Here is a 19,097-nt window from a genome sequence, read left to right on the forward strand (position 1 = left end):
AGCCAAAAGGAGTAGCAGCTGGAATGCTTTTTACACACTGTTCAAACTCACTAGCAATGAACTGAAGACAGTTGTTAGTGACAATCACTTCAGGCAGTCCTTCAAGGCAAAATATTGACAACAAGGCCTGAACTGTGAAACAAGCAATAGTGGAGGGTATAGGAACCACAAAGGGGAATTTGCTGTAAGCGTTAATGATGATGAGCCGACATGTGTTCCGGTAAGGACCCGCAAAATCCAAGTGCAATTGTTGCCAAATTGCAAAGAACTGCCTAGGCAGGGCTGGCTGGTGTTCAGCACAGGCTTGGTACTGAGAAGTCAGCTGTTCATTTTGTGGATTTAGACTGTGCCAAGTGCAATGACGTTATGCTAACTGCTTGGTGTGAACAACGCCCCAGTGACATGACACACATGTTGGAGCAAATCTAGCACACCAGGCTGTAGAGTCTGAGAAATCCAACATGTGACTAGTCGTTACTGGTGTGAAGCAAAATGACTCTTTGGTAAACTGTAAGGGCATGCCAGTGGGCAAAGTATTGATGAACCAGAGAGCTACGAATCTGTCTGGCTGAATGCGACCAACCAGTACGGATGTAGTGCAACAGCATCTGCAAATCAGGATCCACTGCCATGTCCTGGGCAAGTTTCTGGTGATTAAACAGAAAGGTGTGCAAAGAATCTGGGCCTTGAGCATCAGTGCAACAATAGGAAGAGAACTCATGGAATTTTGCATCTGGGCCAACAGGGAAGCGAGAAATAGCATTGGCATGCTTATAAGTGGGCCAATATGCAATCCCATATTGATAATGTGACAAAACAAGAGCCCACTGTCTCAGCTTCTGCACTATTTGAGTTGGAGCTGACTGAGAAGGGCTAAACGAAGGTTGAAGAGGACTATGGTCAGTCAACCAAGTAACATTTTCTGACAGAAAGATACTGGTGAAACTTAGTGACACCATAGACAGTGGTGAGAGCCTTATTTCCAATATGTGAATAATTACACTGAGCTTTGTTTAACAGCTTTGAAGTGGAGGGAGCCAGCCAGTCAACAGCTCAAATGTATATGACAAAACTGTACCAATGCCTTCAGGGGAAGGATCCACAGCCAAGTCCACAGGTTTGGCGAGATATAAATGTTCAAGGCATTGACCACTAAGCAAAGCATCCTTCAGCTTCTGGAAAGCAGACTGACATTCTTGCAACCAAACAAAAGGAACTCTCTTCCTAAACAAGCAGCGCAAGGGAGCTGCGATTTGAGCGGCATTAGGAATCAGATGGATGTAGTACATGAGCTTCCCTAACACACAGGCACTGATGACCGCACAGTTCAGTGCCCAACAAAGCCATCATCATCATCATCATCATCATCATCATCATCATACTCAAATTCAGTTTGAAAAAAACACACGTTTGTCTCTGTTACAATTGAGATCACCTGTGGAGAACACTTTAAACAGAGTGCGAAGATTGCTAATGTGTTCTTCAGGAGTGCAAGCAGAGATAACAGTGTCTTCTGAATAATTTGAGCAGAAAGGAACTTTTGCAGTCAGCTGCTCCGAAAGGCGCGGAAGTACTGCCTGCCAAAAGTCAATCTCAAAAATTTGAAGCAACCCAGATAATTATTAATGACAAAGACTTGTGATTGCTCATTCAGAGGGATTTGCAAGTAAGTGTCATGCATATCAGTTTTGGAAAAGTAACAACTGGCAGTAGTTGCAGGGGCAACAGTCTGGACGATTAACTGATCTGGCCTTGTAACACTAACCAAAACGATCTTGCTGTGCTGGTACTGCGATCAGCTGAAAGCAAAGGGAAACTACAGTCGTAATTTTTCCCGAGGGCATGCAGCTTTACTGTATGGTTAAATGATGATGGCGTCCTCTTGGGTAAAACATTCCGGAGGTAAAATAGTCCCCCATTCGGATCTCCAGGTGGGGACTACTCAAGAGGACATCTTTATCAGGAGAAAGAAAACTGGCGTTCTACGGATCGGAGCATGGAATGTCAGATCCCTTAATCAGGCAGGTAGGTTAGAAAATTTAAAAAGGGAAATGGATAGGTTAAAGTTAGATATAGTGAGAATTAGTCAAGTTCGGTGGCAGGAGGAACGAGACTTTTGGTCAGGTGAATACAGGGTTATAAATACAAAATCAAATAGGGGTAATGCAGGACTAGGTTTAATAATGAATAAAAAAATAGGAGTGTGGGTAAGCTACTACAAACAGCATAGTGAACGCATTATTGTAGCCCACGCCTACTACAGTAGTACAAGTTTATATGCCAACTAGCTCTGCAGACGATGAAGACAATGATGAAATGTATGATGAGATAAAAGAAATTATTCAGGTAGTGAAAGGAGATGAAAATTTAATAGTCATGGATGACTGGAATTCGAGAGTGGGAAAAGGGAGAGAAGGAAACATAGTAGGTGAATATGGATTAGGGGTAAGAAATGAAAGAGGAAGCCATCTGGTAGAATTTTTCACAGAACATAACATAATCATAGCTAACACTTGGTTCAAGAATCATAAAAGAAGATTGTATACATGGAAGAATCCTGGAGATACCAGAAGGTATCAGATAGATTATATAATGGTAAGACAGAGATTTAGGGCCGGCCGCGGTGGTCTAGCGGTTCTGGCGCTGCAGTCCGGAACCGCGGGACTGCTACGGTCGCAGGTTCGAATCCTGCCTCGGGCATGGGTGTGTGTGATGTCCTTAGGTTAGTTAGGTTTAAGTAGTTCTAAGTTCTAGGGGACTTATGACCTAAGAAGTTGAGTCCCATAGTGCTCAGAGCCATTTTTAGAGATTTAGGAACCAGATTTTAAATTGTAAGACATTTCCAGGGGCAGATGTGGACTCTGACCACACACTATTGGTTATGAACTGAAGAAACTGCAAAAAGGGGGTAAATTGAGGAGATGGAACCTGGATAAACTGACTGAACCAGAGGTTGTACGGAGTTTCAGGGAGAGCATATGGGAACAATTGACAGGAATGGGGGAAAGAAATAGAGTAGAAGAAGAATGGGTGGCTCTGAGGGATGAAGTAGTGAAGGCAGCAGAGGATCAAGTAGGTAAAAAGACAAGGGCCAGTAGAAATCCTTGGGTAACAGAAGAAATATTGAATTTAATTGATGAAAGGAGAAAATATAAAAATGCAGTAAATGAAGCAGGCAAAAAGGAATACAAACGTCTGAAAAATGAGATCGGCAGGAAGTGCAAAATGGCTAAGCAGGGATGGCGAGAGGACAAATGTAAGGCTGTAGAGGCTTATCTCACTAGGGGCAAGATAGATACTGCCTACAGGAAAATTAAAGAGATCTTTGGCGAAAAGAGAACCACTTTTATGAATATCAAGAGCTCAGATGGAAACCCAGTTCTAAGCAAAGAAGGGAAAGCAGAAAGGTGGAAGGAGTATGTAGAGGGTCTATACAAGGGCGATGTACGTGAGGACAATATTATGGAAAAGGAAGAGGATGTAGATGAAGATGAAATGGGAGATATGATACTGCGTGAAGAGTTTGACAGAGCACTGAAAGACCTAAGTCGAAACAAGGCCCCGGGAGTAGACAACATTCCCAAAGAAAGCAGGTGTTGACAAATGTGAAAATTACCAAACTATCAGTTTAATAAGTCACAGCTGCAAAATACTAATGCGAATTCTTTACAGACAAATGGAAAAACTGGTAGAAGACAACCTAGGGGAAGATCAGTTTGGATTCTGTAGAAATGTTGGAACACCTGAGGCAATAATGACCTTACGACTTATCTTAGAAGAAAGATTAAGGAAAGGCAAAACCTACGTTTCTAGCATTTGTAGACTTAGTGAAAGCTTTTGACAATGTTGACTGGAATACTCTCTTTCAAATTCTAAAGGTGGCAGGGGTGAAATAGAGGGAGCGAAAGGCTACTTACAACTTGTACAGAAACCAGATGGCAGTTATATGAGTCGAGGGGCATGAAAGGGAAGCAGTGGTTGGGAAGGAAGTGAGACAGGGTTGTAGCCTCTCCCCGATGTTATTCAATCTGTGTATTGAGCAAGCAGTGAAGGAAACAAAAGAAAAATTCGGAGTAGGTATCAAAATCCATGGAGAAGAAATAAAAACTTTGAGGTTTGGCGTTGACATTGTAATTCTGTCAGAGACAGAAAAGGACTTGGACGAGCAGTTGAATGGAATGGACAGTGTCTTGAAAGGAGGATATAAGATGAACATCAACAAAAGCAAAATGAGGATAATGGAATGTAGTCTAATTAAATTGGATGATGCTGAGGGAACTAGATTAGGAAATGAGACACTTAAAGTAGCAGATGAATTTTGCTATTTGGGGAGCAAAATAACTGATGATGGTCGATGTAGAGAGGATATAAAATGTAGACTGGCAATTGCAAGGAAAGCGTTTCTGAAGAAGAGAAATTTGTTAACATCGAGTATAGATTTAAGTGTCGGGAAGTCGTTTCTGAAAGTATTTGTATGGAGTGTAGCTATGTATGGAAGTGAAACATGGACTATAAATAGTTTGGACAAGAATAGAATAGAAGCTTTTGAAATGTGGTGCTACAGAAGAATGCTGAAGATTAGATGGGTGGATCACATAACTAATGAAGAGGTATTGAACAGAAGTGGGGAGAACAGGAGTTTGTGGCACAACTTGACAAGAAGAAGGGACCGGTTGGTAGGATATGTTCTGAGGCATCAGGGGATCACAAATTTAGCATTGGAGGGCAGCGTGGAGGGTAATAATTGTAGAGGGAGACCAAGAGATGAATACACTAAGCAGATTCAGAAGGATGTAGGTTGCAGTAAGTACTGGGAGATGAAGAAGCTTGCACAGGATAGAGTAGCATGGAGAGCTGCATCAAACCAGTGTCAGCACTGAAGACAACAACAACAACAACAACAACTGGCACCCAATTTGTGCTCTCAGATGTGGCAAAGGGAAACTGTCAGTGACTTTTTGAGGGTTCACAGTTTTCTTAAAATCGTCACACATCTGTAGTCTGCCGAATGGCTTCTTTATAATAACAAGAAGGGATGCCCACTGACTGGCAGTTATGGATGCTACAACCCAACTGTCATGCATGGCAGTAAGTTACTGAGCCATCTGTTCTCGAAGAGCACGAGGAACAGGACAGGTTCTAACAGAACATGGCTATGCATTGTCCTTCATTGTGACATAGGCAACAAACTATTTACTTTATCCAAACCCTTAGAAAACAAATCCTGGAATTCTGCACATAAGTTAGAAACACTATCCCAAGGATCAAAGGAAGAAACAGCAGGAGGAAAGCACTGTGATAGTCACTGTCCATGTCGAGTTTCGGAAAGTTACAGGAGGGTACAAGTATCTAATACAGGAATGTCTTGGTTGTTGTATGCTGCTGTCAGCTAATGGCGCAATGTGCACAACTTAGGTGTGCCAAGCAATTCGTAAGTCTGCTGTTAAGCAAAGTCACTGAAGCACTTGTTTTAAGTTGCAAATGGACTTACTGTCCAGCAATAGTAAAAGAAACAAAAAGTTTGTTGTTTTCCTGTAGCACTCCAGATGAGTTGGAAGTTTTTCGAACAGCTGTTACACTTGTAACGGGATGTCCTTCTCAAGCATTACTTTTTCTCAACAGTAGTTGTCGATACCAGTGTTATTTTTCGACTTTTGGACATTTCATTATTATCTCAGTTGTTTTTCTGAAAACTTTCATATAATTTTATACACAGTATGTTATATTTCAAGCTAAAATGTATGAAAAGGAATTACTTTATAAAACATTTTTGTTTCAATATTATAATTGATAAGTATTAGTTATGAATGAATGTACAGTTAAAATTATTTTTATAGAAACATTTGAAATTACGAATTATTTGCACACTTAAATTTTCTATTATTAATTACGCAATCCTGTACATTTACTATGTCTATTTCTGGATTCATTTATGAAATAATAATCGAAATTAATAATGTAAAAAAAAAACTAGTAGGAATTCATTTGTTAAGAAAGATTGTAAACCCTTTGGAGTATTGTTATTTCCACAGTGTGTGAGAGTCATAAGCTTGCCTCTAATGTGATGTGTATAGCAGGTGTGAACAATGAAATTTCAGCTTTATTAATGTGGGAATCCAAAATACTGTATGATATACTAAAATGTAAGAAAAACAGTGAGAACTATATTTACATAAAAATTGCTGCAACAATAATATTCAAATTTATTTAGTTCAAACCAACCATGAGGCCCTGATGATTGATTTTCAGCTTCAAGAATCAGATCCCTAGACAAGAAGTACTGGAGCCATTTCAATATGACAAGCTAAGTAAACGTGAAAGTTTATTGTAATCTTCGCTCCTCTCAATTCTTCATAAAAGACTTTGCTTATTAATTACTTGGACTGGGCATTGTTTAATGTGGGCAATAGATGGAAGAACAAAGGAGGGAGTAGATTACGCACTGTTGTTTAGTGCTAATGACACTGTGGTCTTTGGAAACACACTAAACACTGTTTGCGACTTATATTTGACTGAAGGAGTAACTGTAGAGGGTGCCGTATGCTTCTGAAGCACACAGACTGTACATATCCCATTTGCTGCAAAAAAAGCAAGCGCTTCATGTGAAGAGCAAGATCGGCGAGCATGTGGCGTGTTATAGCGAGGGCATGACTTCGCACCCTATGCTGGATGTGACATGTGTTTATGCTCATGCTGTGACTGTGGCTGCTGGGCCACAGTTTGCAAGTCTGCAGAACACATTGAAAGAAAGGGTCCAGATATTTAAGAATCTGTTTGTGAATGTGAGAGTCAGCTACACTGTGCGTTATGGAATTGCGAATCATGGATCACTGTAGGATTTGCCACAGTCACACTTTGAATCAACACTGTCTAGTAAAGTCTTGCGGTTCAGTCAGCCAATAATGCTATGTCTGTCCTTGTTGCATACGGAGCCTAAAGAATTTGTAATGGACAGCCGCCACATGTACCCTATCCTCATAACACTTTGTAAGTGCCTGAAAAAGTTCCTTATATGGTGTTAGTTCAGGGTGGGAAGTGAGAAAGAGTTTGGTCCCATGTGTATAAATAATCACTCTTGCTGTGGCCAAGAAGTAAGAACTTTTGGCTGTATCTTGTATATGATGTGCCCTGATGTGTGCGTTGAACTGTGTGAGGTACTCTGTCCATTCTAACTTCGTCTCATCAAACCCACGAAAAGGTGGCACATATGCAGGTGGTGCAGGTGATGGTCATCTACGTTGTCATGAAGTTATTCATCATGTCAAGCAATTGCACCATTTGTTGACTCTGAAACTGAATGAACTATGTTAAATCAACTGCAGGTGGTACAGCTGGTGACTGCAGCTGAGTAGCCATAGTAACTAATCAAGGTAGAAAATAACAAGACAATTAAGTAATGCACAAAGACAAACAGCAAAAAGCAATAATAGCACAGAGCAAGCAAAAAGGGGTGCAAAAGCAGCAATCACAGAACCTAGAACATAACAAGCACAAGCAAGGCAAACAATGGGTAAACAGGGGATGAACAACTGAAGAAACAACCAAAAAGACCACATAACAGAAATAAACAACAAGATGACTGCCACACTTAGGCTTGATAACTTGTCGCCTGATGTTTATGACTTTGTACACAAGGGTAGGGCAGGTGGGCTACAGAGTGTGCGGCAACTGTTGTCATAAGCAAGCTGGACAGGAGCAGAAATCATTAGCAAACAAGTAACACAGCAAACAGAAGATTTAATTGACTTGTATTTTGACAAGTGAATGAAGGCGTTACAAATAATGCAGTAAGAAACAGATTCCAGCTGTTACAACGGCAGCAACGATGATGTTGGTGCTGCGACTAAGTGGTATTTGCACGGTGTCCCTTAGAGTAATGGCTCCGAGCACGAGTGGACTGGGCTGCTGCTCCCGGCTCATATATTATGGCAGCAGAGGGCACTCAAGGTGCAGAGCTGCTGGAGGTGTGTTTCAGCAGACGCGCTCGGTTGGGTCCGTCAGATCCTGCGCGACTGCTACCAGTGTCAGGTGGAAAGTTGCAGTTCTATTGCTATGATGCCCATGTTGCAGTGTAAATATGTGTGAGCACAGTTCGCAAACTATTCTTTTAACTTGGCAGTGACAAAATGGCACTTGTAACAAAGTCCATGGAGTGTCATGGCTAAGGCACGATAAGACTGATGGTGCTGCTTCTTGCACTGATAGAATTCAACCCTAGCTGTCATGACATGCATGAAGCAGTAATAATAGGAAGACAACAATGAATATAAAGTGTCAAATAACAAAGAGGAAAGTTCCTGCAACAGGGCCAACTGCAGCAAAACCTGATACAAGGCGGGAGAAGTCCACAACAAAAACAGTGCATGACACATGTCTCCATCAGTGATGTGAAATGCGTGGAAATGTTGCTGTAAACAGTATTTGTATGCTTCCCAATCTTCTGCCATCACGTCAGAGGCAACAGGAGGAAACAGAGCTACAGATAAAGGCTTGGAGAGCAACAACAACAAAGCCTGTTGTATGAGCGTGATGTGATGCTTCTGCTGCTGCACCAATGTTTGAAATAGAGACTCCATGTCACAACAAGATGTGAAAAGCAACCACAAAATGACAGGCACATGAAAATAAGACCCTACTTATAGCCATTGTGTTCTAACACAGGAGCACACAGACAGTGACAGGCACATCACTTTATTATGTCTGGAACTAATTTGTGCAGAGAGACACTTCCCCGAGAGTGGCCACACTACTAGTCCAATAATCCTAATCAGAATGTCAACATGTAACTGAGGGTGAGGCTGGCCGGGTCTCAACTCTATAAGCTGTCGGCCGGTTGGTAGAGTGGTCGGAAGAGTTTTAAGTGGCAATTGCAGTTACTATAATATGTAAACAAGTCCCATACTTGATGCTTTCTGAAATTATTTTTCTTTGGTATTCGCATAAAATCCATGCAGCAGATCATGTGACTGAATAAGCTGTTAATATATTCCACCTATGTACAAATATCCTGCTTTCTTGACATACTTTTTTTGTAAAGAGTTTCCTTTATTATTCAAACACACTGCAATCTGTACACTAGTGTACAGAGAACACCCTGTGATTCCTCTAATAAGTGTTACTTAATATGTTACTTATTATCTATCCAAATTATTTAATTGGATAGATAAAAAAATCTAATCACCAAGCGATGGCAGAACACACACATAAGACGGTTGTAATTGGCAAGCTTTCGGAGCCAGTGACTCTTTCTTCAGGCAGAAAGGTTGAAGGGGAAGGAAGAGGGGTGAAGGAAAAGGACTGAAGAGGTCTGGGAAAAGGGGTATATTTTGGGAAAGTCACCCAGAACCGTGGGTAGGGGAGACTTACCATATGGGATGAGAAGGAAAGACTGAATCAGTCAGTCACTCAGAACCGTGAGTCAGTGGAGACTTACCATAAAGGAAAGATTGAATCAGTCTGTCTTTCCTTATCATCCCATACGGTAGGTCTCCCGTGACCCGCAGTTTTGGGTGACTTTACCGAAATCTATCCCTTTTCTTAGACCTCTCCAGTCCTTTTCCTTCACCCCTCTTCCTTCCCCTTCAACCCTTCTGCCTAAAGAAGGAGCCACTGGCTCTGAAAGCTTGCCAGTTACAACTATCTTTTATGTGTGTGTTCTGCTGCCACTTGGTGAGTAGATTTTTTTATCTGTCCAATTAATTTTGGCAATAATTGATTGTTTTCACTGTTTTGTTATGTATTCAGTTATTAGAAATTCAGTTTCAGTTACCAATATTTGTTCATAAACTGCATTTATAAGTGGAATTGAATCCATAACAGAGCAGATGACTTCTGTATAGGATTACGTGATTTCTGTTGTAAGAATATAAATTGGTGACTATTTCTCAGATTTATTATAATGTTACTTATAACACTCCAGTGTTACAAAATAGCTTTTGAAAAATATAGGTTGTCAAATGCTGCTATATTGGAAAAAAGCTGTATGAAAGTAGTGCTTTCTGTCAAATAAATGTTTTTATTTTGTGTAATGATCCTTGCTGTGTAGTGCCAACCTGAGTAAGTGTCTTTCAAATTATGTACAATATCATAGAACTGTAAATTTTATACTTTTATGAAATCATTGTATTACAGACACAAATTAGGATTGAAGACTGATTCACAAAAACAATAAAATGTGTGGCATATGGGCAGTTTTTGGCCTAGCAACAAGCACTTCGGTGCACTCAAACACCTCCTTCTCAAAGATAAGTCACCGTGGCCCTGACGCATGGCGCATAGAACATGACAAACGAATACAGGTAAGGTAAATCATTTGTTATTAATACATAGCCTGCATGTACACAATGACTGCAAGTTAACTCCCTATTGAAAATTATTTTTATTACTAATTGGTTCAGTGAAAAAGCATTTTGTTCCCTGTAGTTGTACAGTCTTTGTCTGTTGGTTGTATTCAACATAATTACCACTACTACGTACAGATTTAAGCAAATTTTTTGAGGGGTTGCGAACAGACTTCTGCAGATACTCTAGTGGTAGGCAGCTGACTCATGTTGTTTGGTCAGGATTCCCTGCTTTGAGTTTGAGAGAGCCACAGTGATCCAACTACCAGTCTGGAAAATGAGTATAAAGCCACACTCAGTGGGAAATGAGGGGGATTCCCATCTTTCTTACAGATTAAACTACTGATATTGCCCCATGAGAATATAATCCCAAGCATATAAACTTATAACATAAGAAAAGAACATTATGCAATCATTGTGTTCAGAATGAAATAAGAGCTCCTGAGAGTTTTGAGTGTTATGTTGCACTACACACTAATCTTTGTTCTATGTACACTTTTTCATGTAGTATTAGTTGTACTCACTACTCAACACCTTGGCATGTAACAAGGCCTCATTTTTCATATGATACAGAAAGGATTCAATCGTACTCTAACCAGTAATTTGTCATCTGCTGATACTCTCAGTTTTCTGTCTGTACTATAGGTACACACTATTGTAGTACTGGACCGTGGGCTGGAAGGTTGAGTCTAATCGATTGAGCTGAGTTACAAGTTACAATGATTTGTATTTTTATTTAAATAACAAACTTTGCAATATATAACAAATCACATTTTTGTTCTCAAAATCTAACTCAACTCTAGTGACTACCAACTTAAACAGAGACAAGGTCAGATGGATTAACAGGTGTAAAAAATAAGGCTCACAAACAATAAAACTCAGCCTCTTAAGAATTTAAAAAGCAGACTTACAACAGTTACAGCATGATGCCTAACAACCAGAGCAGTACTAAAGCTACAGGTGAATGTTAGCAGAAGCAATATTTAAAACAAACTTCAAAATGATTAAGGAAGCAGACAATCACATTTTTTTTTAAAAAAAAAAAAAAGAACAGCATTTAAGAAAGGTAGAATTTGATGGGTCTGGGCTTGATCCCAGACAATCGTGCTTAAATGTGGCTGCTATAAATTTCACATGTACCATTATGTATGCAGACAAGTATATCATCATTTTTAGTAAACAATCAATTCTCATTTGTGCTTGTACTTTACAACAAAATTAACCTCTTAACAAATGTTCACAATGTCCAAAATGTCAGAAATCACAACCACAACAGCACATTCAACAAAGTGAGCTAAAAGTTCCAAAGCACTAACTGCATACTCTGTCTGATAAGAAAGGTTGCTTCCTCTGCTGCTGTTGCCTGTCACTTCACACACTCCTCAGTCAACATCCCAGAACTTTGCTGACAGCCAAACTCCTGCCACAGTTCGTATCCACAGTATATCCCTGTTTCTGCCAGAGGGACCATCAACTCGCTGAACAAGGTTGGTGTCAACTTCGTTACCAAAACAAAATTTGTGCACCGTTGGCACATACTCCTCCTTCCCTCCCCCTTGATCTGCTTACATGCCGCTAAACAATCTGATCAGTCTTCAAGACCCAGCTTTATTGGGAAAGTTGAACTCTCATTTCTATTCCTGTGTGAAGACCAATCAACAAACCAGCTACTGGGCTAGAAACTTACTAATTTGGAAGGGATCCTTGAACCTAGGAAAGCTTTTTTGTGATCTTTTTCAGTGGCTTTACTCATAGCCTGAAAGTTCCTAATGAAAACTTTACCCCCAATCAGCAGATATTCAACTGCCGACCCATATTGTACCATATAGCATTCTTTTCAAGGGCTTTTTTATGGTTGTCTTAGCTCTTCTCTAAAGAGTAACCACCTGTTGAACATTGCTCCTCTAAGATAAAAGGTCATCAGTTGACCATGAACTAGTCGATAACCCAAGCACAAACTAGTGGCAGCAGGTTGATGGCTTACATGGCAGGCAGTATTAAATGCCATGGTTGACAATGAAAGTGATCAATCCAGCCACTCTGATCACTGCTGTGATAAGCTATAAGAGCAGACATCAGGTTCCTATTAATGCATTCAGTGTACACGGGATTTGGAGGGGGGAGGTGTAGCTGTTATATATTAAACTGCCATACATAACCAGGATTTTTTAAACCAATGCACGGTAAAAGATGTAATATTATGTATTACCAAACACTCAGTTGGCCAGAAGGTTCCAAAAATACTTTGCAAATTTTGTTCTATCACTTGAGCATTTGCAGCCTTGTGAGGCAGCAGCCATACCAAATGTTTAAATGCTTTGTCACAAACCAAAATATAGTAATTACCGAGTAAGCAAAGGACCTACAAATTCTACATATGTCTTCTGGAAGGTCCTATCCACCAGTTTGGAACCTACCAGGTGTACAACTCTGCTTCCACCCTTTCAAATAACTTCCGGGAATTCAGTCAGGTAACACTTTCAGCGACCGCCGATATTTCGGTGGGAGAACACCCCGCCATTTTCAAGGCAAACTGCAACGGACAGGCGGCGTACATGCAAATTTAAAACCTCGGTTCTCGGACTGAAGCAGGAAAAATAACACACACACTGAACACTAGCGCCACCAAAGATGACCAAAGTCAGAGCTATCGATAGTGAGACTATGAATTCACAGGTGAGGTAGCACTGACTCTGTCCCTCTGTTTTTTGACAAGGGAGAGAGCCGGATTCCAAATAGAGTTTAAACAGAAACCTCCATCCCTGTTAAAGAGGTTGCTTGCTAATTTAATCTCAACTGCCTCCCTAATAACACTGTCCCAATACCTGGATGTGCATGCCAATATCTCGGTGTTATTATATAACATGGGGTGACCAGTATCCAAGCAATGTTCGGCAATAGCAGATCTACTTGGCTGCTGTAATCGTGTGTGCTGTGTATGCTTAGTACATCGGTCCTCCACGGTCCTGATAGTTTGACCTATATATGCCATGCCGCAGCTACAAGGAATACGATATACACACACCTTACGCAGTCCAAGATCATCCTTAGTAGAACTCAAAAGTGCTCTAATTTTAGATGGAGGTCGGAAAACACATTTCACATCGTATTTCCATATAATACGACTGATCTTGTTGGACGTGTTTCCTATGTAAGGCAAAAAGGCAGTAGACTTAGGTGTTGACTAGGAATTATCATCAATCACCCAATGTACAGTTGGTCGATAGCGCAATGCACGTTCAATCTGTCTATCACTATAACCATTTTGACGAAATGTAACTTCAAGATGGGACAGCTCAGCTGGCAAAGTCTCAGCGTCAGAAACAACATGTGCCCTGTGTACCAAGGTACGAAGTACCCCTTCACACTGAGCCAGATGGTGACAACTATTAGCCGGTAAGTACAAGTTGGTCAAACTATCAGGACCGTGGAGAACCGATATACTGAGCATACACGGCACACACAATTACAGCAGCCAAGTAGATCTGCCATTGCCGAACATTGCTTGGATACTGGTCACCCCATGTTATATAATAACACCGAGATATTGGCATGCACGTCCAGGTATTGTTACAGTGTTATTAGGGAGGCAGTTGAGATTAAATTAGTAAGCAATCTCGTTAACAGGGATGGAGGTTTCTGTTTAAACTCTGTTTGGAATCCGGCTCTCTCCCTTGTCGAAAAACAGAGGGACAGAGTCCATGCTACCTCACCTGCAAATTCATAGTCTCACTATCGATAGCTCTGACTTTGGTTATCTTTGGTGGGGATTTCTGAATTTCATTGTGACCAGGGACGAAAAATGGGTTCATTACGATAACCCTAAACGCAAAAAATCATGGGGATATCCCGGCCATGCTTCCATGTCAATGACCAAACCGAATATTCACGGCTCCATGATCTTGCTCTGCATTTGGTGGGACCAGCTCGGCGTCATGTACTATGAGGTGTTAAAACCAAGCAAAAAATCACAGGTGCTTGTTATCGAACGCAATTAATGCATTTGAGCAGAGCATTAAAAGATAAATGGCCACAATACAGCGAGAGGCACGATGAAGTGATTTTGCAGTATGATAATGTTCGGCTCTACATTACAAGAGAGGTCAAAACATACTTGGAAATGTTAAAATGGGAAGTCCTATCCCACCCACCGTATTCTCCAGACATTGCTCCCTCTGACTATCACCTGTTTAGATGAATGGCACATGGCCTGGCTGATCAACACTTCCAATCTCATGAAGAAGTCACAAATTGGATCAATTTGTGGATTGCTTCAGAAGATGAACAATTTTTTCGACACGGGATTCGTACCCTGCCCAAAAGATGGGAAAAAGTAGTGGCCAGTGGTGGAAAATACTTTGAATGATGCATGTGTGACCAATTTGTTTCATTAAAGCCTCAAATGTTGGGGAAAAAATGGTGGAAGTAAAGTTGTACACCTTGTAGAGAACCTACTTTGCTATTTTTGGCCAGCATACTATCAGCACAGATACTACAACAGGATACTCTCTTTTGAATATTGTTATCCATGCCTTACCAAACAAATTGCTGTTGATTTTTTTTCATGAGTTTCATATGTGCCTAAATGCCCAGCTACTGATGACTCATGAAAATATTGCAAGAGCAAAGGAACAAGTTCTTTGTGAACAATTACATTATATTTATTGTCAGATTGGGACTTATGACAGATGGCCTTTTCTCTTAAAAGTAAAGCTTTACCTGCTCACCTTTCTCTAATTTATTCTTAACTGCCCTCCTGATCATGAAATTCTCTGAAACCATGGAATAATTGAGGAATCTGCATCAATATTGGACTTACTGAAGGAATCTTATCTTGATCTTCTACAGCCTGATAATTCACATGGCTATCAATGTGATCAAATGTGCGGCTCAGGCTGTTTGCCACACAATTATCTGACCCGTTTATATTGTGCACCTCAGACTTGGATGTTAGTTTTTTTGTGGCATAGCAAGTACCCAGCTTGGTTTTCTGTCTCTAAGGTAAATTTTGTATGTTCTAAATTGTAGCAAAATTTTTCTGTGCCAAATAAAACTATTAATGCTTCTAGCCCATAACTGGAGTATTTCTTTTCTAAATCTTCCACTGCCGTTGAGACCTAAGCAACCACCTCCTTTCCACCTTCTTGATCCTGCAGTAAAACCGCTCTACTCCATTGCTAATGCATCAGTTTGAAGGATAACTTCAGCATGGAAGGATGTAGGGCTAATGCAGGTGCTGGTTTCAATGCCATGAATGATGTTTCCTGTGAGGTACCCTGAAGAAATTTGCAACCATTCTCTTGTAATTCATTAAACGGTGCTGCATTCTCAGCAAAGCCACCAACAAATTTTCAAAAGAAAATGGCCATACCCGTGAATTTGGCAGTTTGTTTAACATTTTTTTGGGTAGGAAATTGACTAATCACGTCCACTACTTGTGGATCAGTTAGAATTGCCTTCCTGGAAGCTATATGCCCTAAAAACGTCATGGATGAACAGTCTTAAAACCTTTCACAAATAGTATCTGGTTATAGGCTTCATTAAGGGCAATTGTAAAGACGCTTGCTCACTTAAACCATCCAAAACAGGTGTGCAAATCGAGGAGTGGGAGAGCCTTAATGCTTCCATTGTTCAGTTCTCAGTAGTTCAACACCAGCTTGTACTTGTCATTAGAGTTTGTAACTAGAAAAATTGACATGGTGAGAGGAGATTAGGAAGGATGAAATATTTCTTGTTTCAATCTTATATTATCCACAAGCTCCTTTAATGCTAGGGGGTGCTAGTTTTTATGGGCCTTCTTATCTGGGATGTAATCAACGAACTCAGGTCAGTATTCTGACAGATTGGTGGCACTAAATTCTTGTGTTAAAACATCTGGATATTCAGCTCAAACTGCCTTTATCTGCATTGTAACAAATTTGTTTAAATGTGATAACTGCTTGTATAAATATTTGGAATCTTCCCCATTAGTTGTCCCTGTACTAGGTTTGTCATAAGCAATCATTACTATACTGCTCTGCCCTTGCTGGCCAAATCACCACTGAACTTATGGGCTAAATCTTTATATTAAATTTTCCCTGAGACATTTAAGTTTAATCTTGATCTACAATAAGGATGAAAGCTGAAGAAATGAATTAAAATTTGTGCAACAACTGACACTTGAACCCCGGTCTCCTTGCTTACTAGGCATAAATACTGAGCATTACACCACTGCAACACTATAATCAACATTGCTGCATGGACTACTTAAGTCTAGTGCTCTCCCGAACACACACTTCAATTCATATCTTCAGTTTATTTTCCCCCTAAATTGTCACTATTGCCGGGGCACTCTGGCGTGGGAATAGCACCCCAGCATTGGATGAAATGGGGCAGTCCTGTATCTCAAGTCATTTTATAGATATTTATAATTAAATTTCCCATGAGGCATAGAATTAAATGTCTCAGGGAAAATTTAATTATAAAGATCTGTAAGATCACTTGAGGTACAGGACTTCCCCATTACGTCCAACACTGGGATGCTATTCCAATGCCGGAGAGCCCTGACAATAGTGAGAATTTAAGGGGAAAATAAGCTGAAGATATGAATTGAAGTTTGTGTTGGGGAGGGTGCTAGACTTGAGTAGTCTGTGCAGCAATGTCGACCATAGTGCTACGGTGGTGTAATGGCAAGCATTTCTGCCTAGTAAGCAAGGAGACCTGGGTTCGAGTGCCAGCTGTGACACAAATTTTAATTCTTTTCTTCAGATTTCATCCTTATTGTTATGGGGTAAACTTGAAATAAAATTTTCACTCAGTCAAAACAGGAACCAGCCAACCTTGGCAGTAAAATCAGTACCCATAATACGGGTGCTTCAAAAAGCACATTTACAAATTGACTTGGTGCATAAGGCATACAACAAGGATTGGTAATCACATAGGAACTGGGGTCCAAATCCCACTAGAGAGGGCACTACGGTCACAAGAGAGTGTTACTACACGAACATGGATGCAGTGCACCGAGACTGCTGCCATTCACGCCGTGGAAGTGTTAGGGTTAACATGGCTAGCTACATGTACTGTGAAATGGCTGAGATGCATTTCATTTAAGGTGCAGCCAACAGCAGTTGCACAATTTTGGTAAACATTTTTGGAAACAGTGATCAATTAATTGTTATATTTCGACTAAAGTTCAGTCTTGATCACTCATGTATGTTTTAATGATACAGGTAACCGGTTTTGGTTCTTTCTACAGAACCATCATCAGACCTGTGGATAAATTTTAAGAAATACTAGATACCAATCTTTAAATAAAATGAAAGTGTCTAATGATGTCAAAATTTAACAAGATAAGATAAAATTAATTATACCCATGACTCCTTTAGGATGGTAGGCGGAGCTCTCCTCGCTACTACGCAGTCAACTGATGGTTTGAGTGCTGAGCACGAGCTTAAATATGCAGAGGCTCTGCCTACTTCCTGTCACACTACTTCACAATTGCCAATCAGCGTTCATAATATGACGCCATATAAATAAGCTGTAGATATACTAACTATCTTTTAATCAGACATTTAAATGAATCTATTTTATGTTATTAGTGTATTTCCTACTTTTATACTTTGACGATGGCGTCATATTATGAACGCTGATTGGCAATTGTGAAGTAGTGTGACAGGAAGTAGGCGGAGCCTCTGCATATTTAAGCTCGTGCTCAGCACTCAAACCATCAGTTGACTGCGTAGCAGCGAGGAGAGCTCCGCCTACCATCCTAAGGGAGCCATGGGTATAATTAATTTTATCTTATCTTGTTAAATTTTGACATCATTAGACACTTTCATTTTATTTAAAGATTGGTATCTAGTATTTCTTAAAATTTATCCACAGGTCTGATGATGGTTCTGTAGAAAGAACCAAAACCGGTTACCTGTATCATTAAAACATACATGAGTGATCAAGACTGAACTTTAGTCGAAATATAACAACAGCAGTTGGTTGGTTGGTTGGTTGGTTGGTTTGGGGAAGGAGACCAGACAGCGTGGTCATCGGTCTCATCGGATTAGGGAAGGATTGGGAAGGAAGTCGGCCGTGCCCTTTCAGAGGAACCATCCTGGCATTTGCCTGGAGTGATTTAGGGAAATCACGCCAACAGCAGTGAATGAGAAGCTGTGCAATTGTATTGTGTGAAATATCCCAATAGAAAGATGCTCTGGCAAATGTTGTTCACCATCCTGCATTACTGATTATGTGAAACCAGCTCATTCCATGTGCGCAAGCTGAATGCTGATCGCCACAGATATTGTCGAAACACAGGCGTTCTCAAAAGGGTGCAGTGTATGCTGTCAATAAGTACATGAGGTGTATCCTGCTTTCTGATATCCCCCAACCTTCCATGTGGTGCATTGTTCATGATGGAATGCATCCATTTCATTTTCAGTGTGTCCAGGCATTGCAACTGGGGACTACAGCAAGCATATGGAATTTACTTGATGGTTTCTAAAGGAATCTGCTGCAGACCGAAGCTTCACAGCAAGCGTCCTCTTTGCCAATGAGTCGAGCATGTGATGAGCACTCACAACCTGCATATGTGGATGGATGTGAATCCACATGTTACCTGTACTTATGTCTCACAACCCAAGTTTACCCTTAGTGTGTGGGTTTGCATCGTCGGAGACTGTTTAATTTGGCCGTACATTATCCTGGACCGAGTTGATGGTAACACGTATCTCATATTCCTGAGAGAGGTATCGCCAGGCTTGTTGAATGATGTTCCGCTGCCTA

General features: G+C 40.5%; 1 protein-coding gene across 2 annotated transcripts in view; it reads left to right on the forward strand.

Annotated features, from left to right (window-relative positions):
• The window catches only part of LOC126190742 (asparagine synthetase [glutamine-hydrolyzing]), a 199,560-nt gene that overhangs the window by 13,079 nt on the left and 167,384 nt on the right, over positions 1-19,097 (forward strand). For both annotated transcript variants that reach the window (XM_049931236.1, XM_049931237.1), the window contains exon 2: positions 10,132-10,298. In XM_049931236.1, coding sequence (XP_049787193.1) covers positions 10,173-10,298 — 126 coding nt within the window. In that variant the 5' untranslated portion in view covers positions 10,132-10,172. The remainder of the gene's footprint in view (positions 1-10,131; positions 10,299-19,097) is intronic.

This window comes from Schistocerca cancellata, chromosome 6, assembly GCF_023864275.1.
Source record: "Schistocerca cancellata isolate TAMUIC-IGC-003103 chromosome 6, iqSchCanc2.1, whole genome shotgun sequence".
Classification (NCBI taxonomy): Eukaryota; Metazoa; Arthropoda; class Insecta; order Orthoptera; family Acrididae; genus Schistocerca; species Schistocerca cancellata.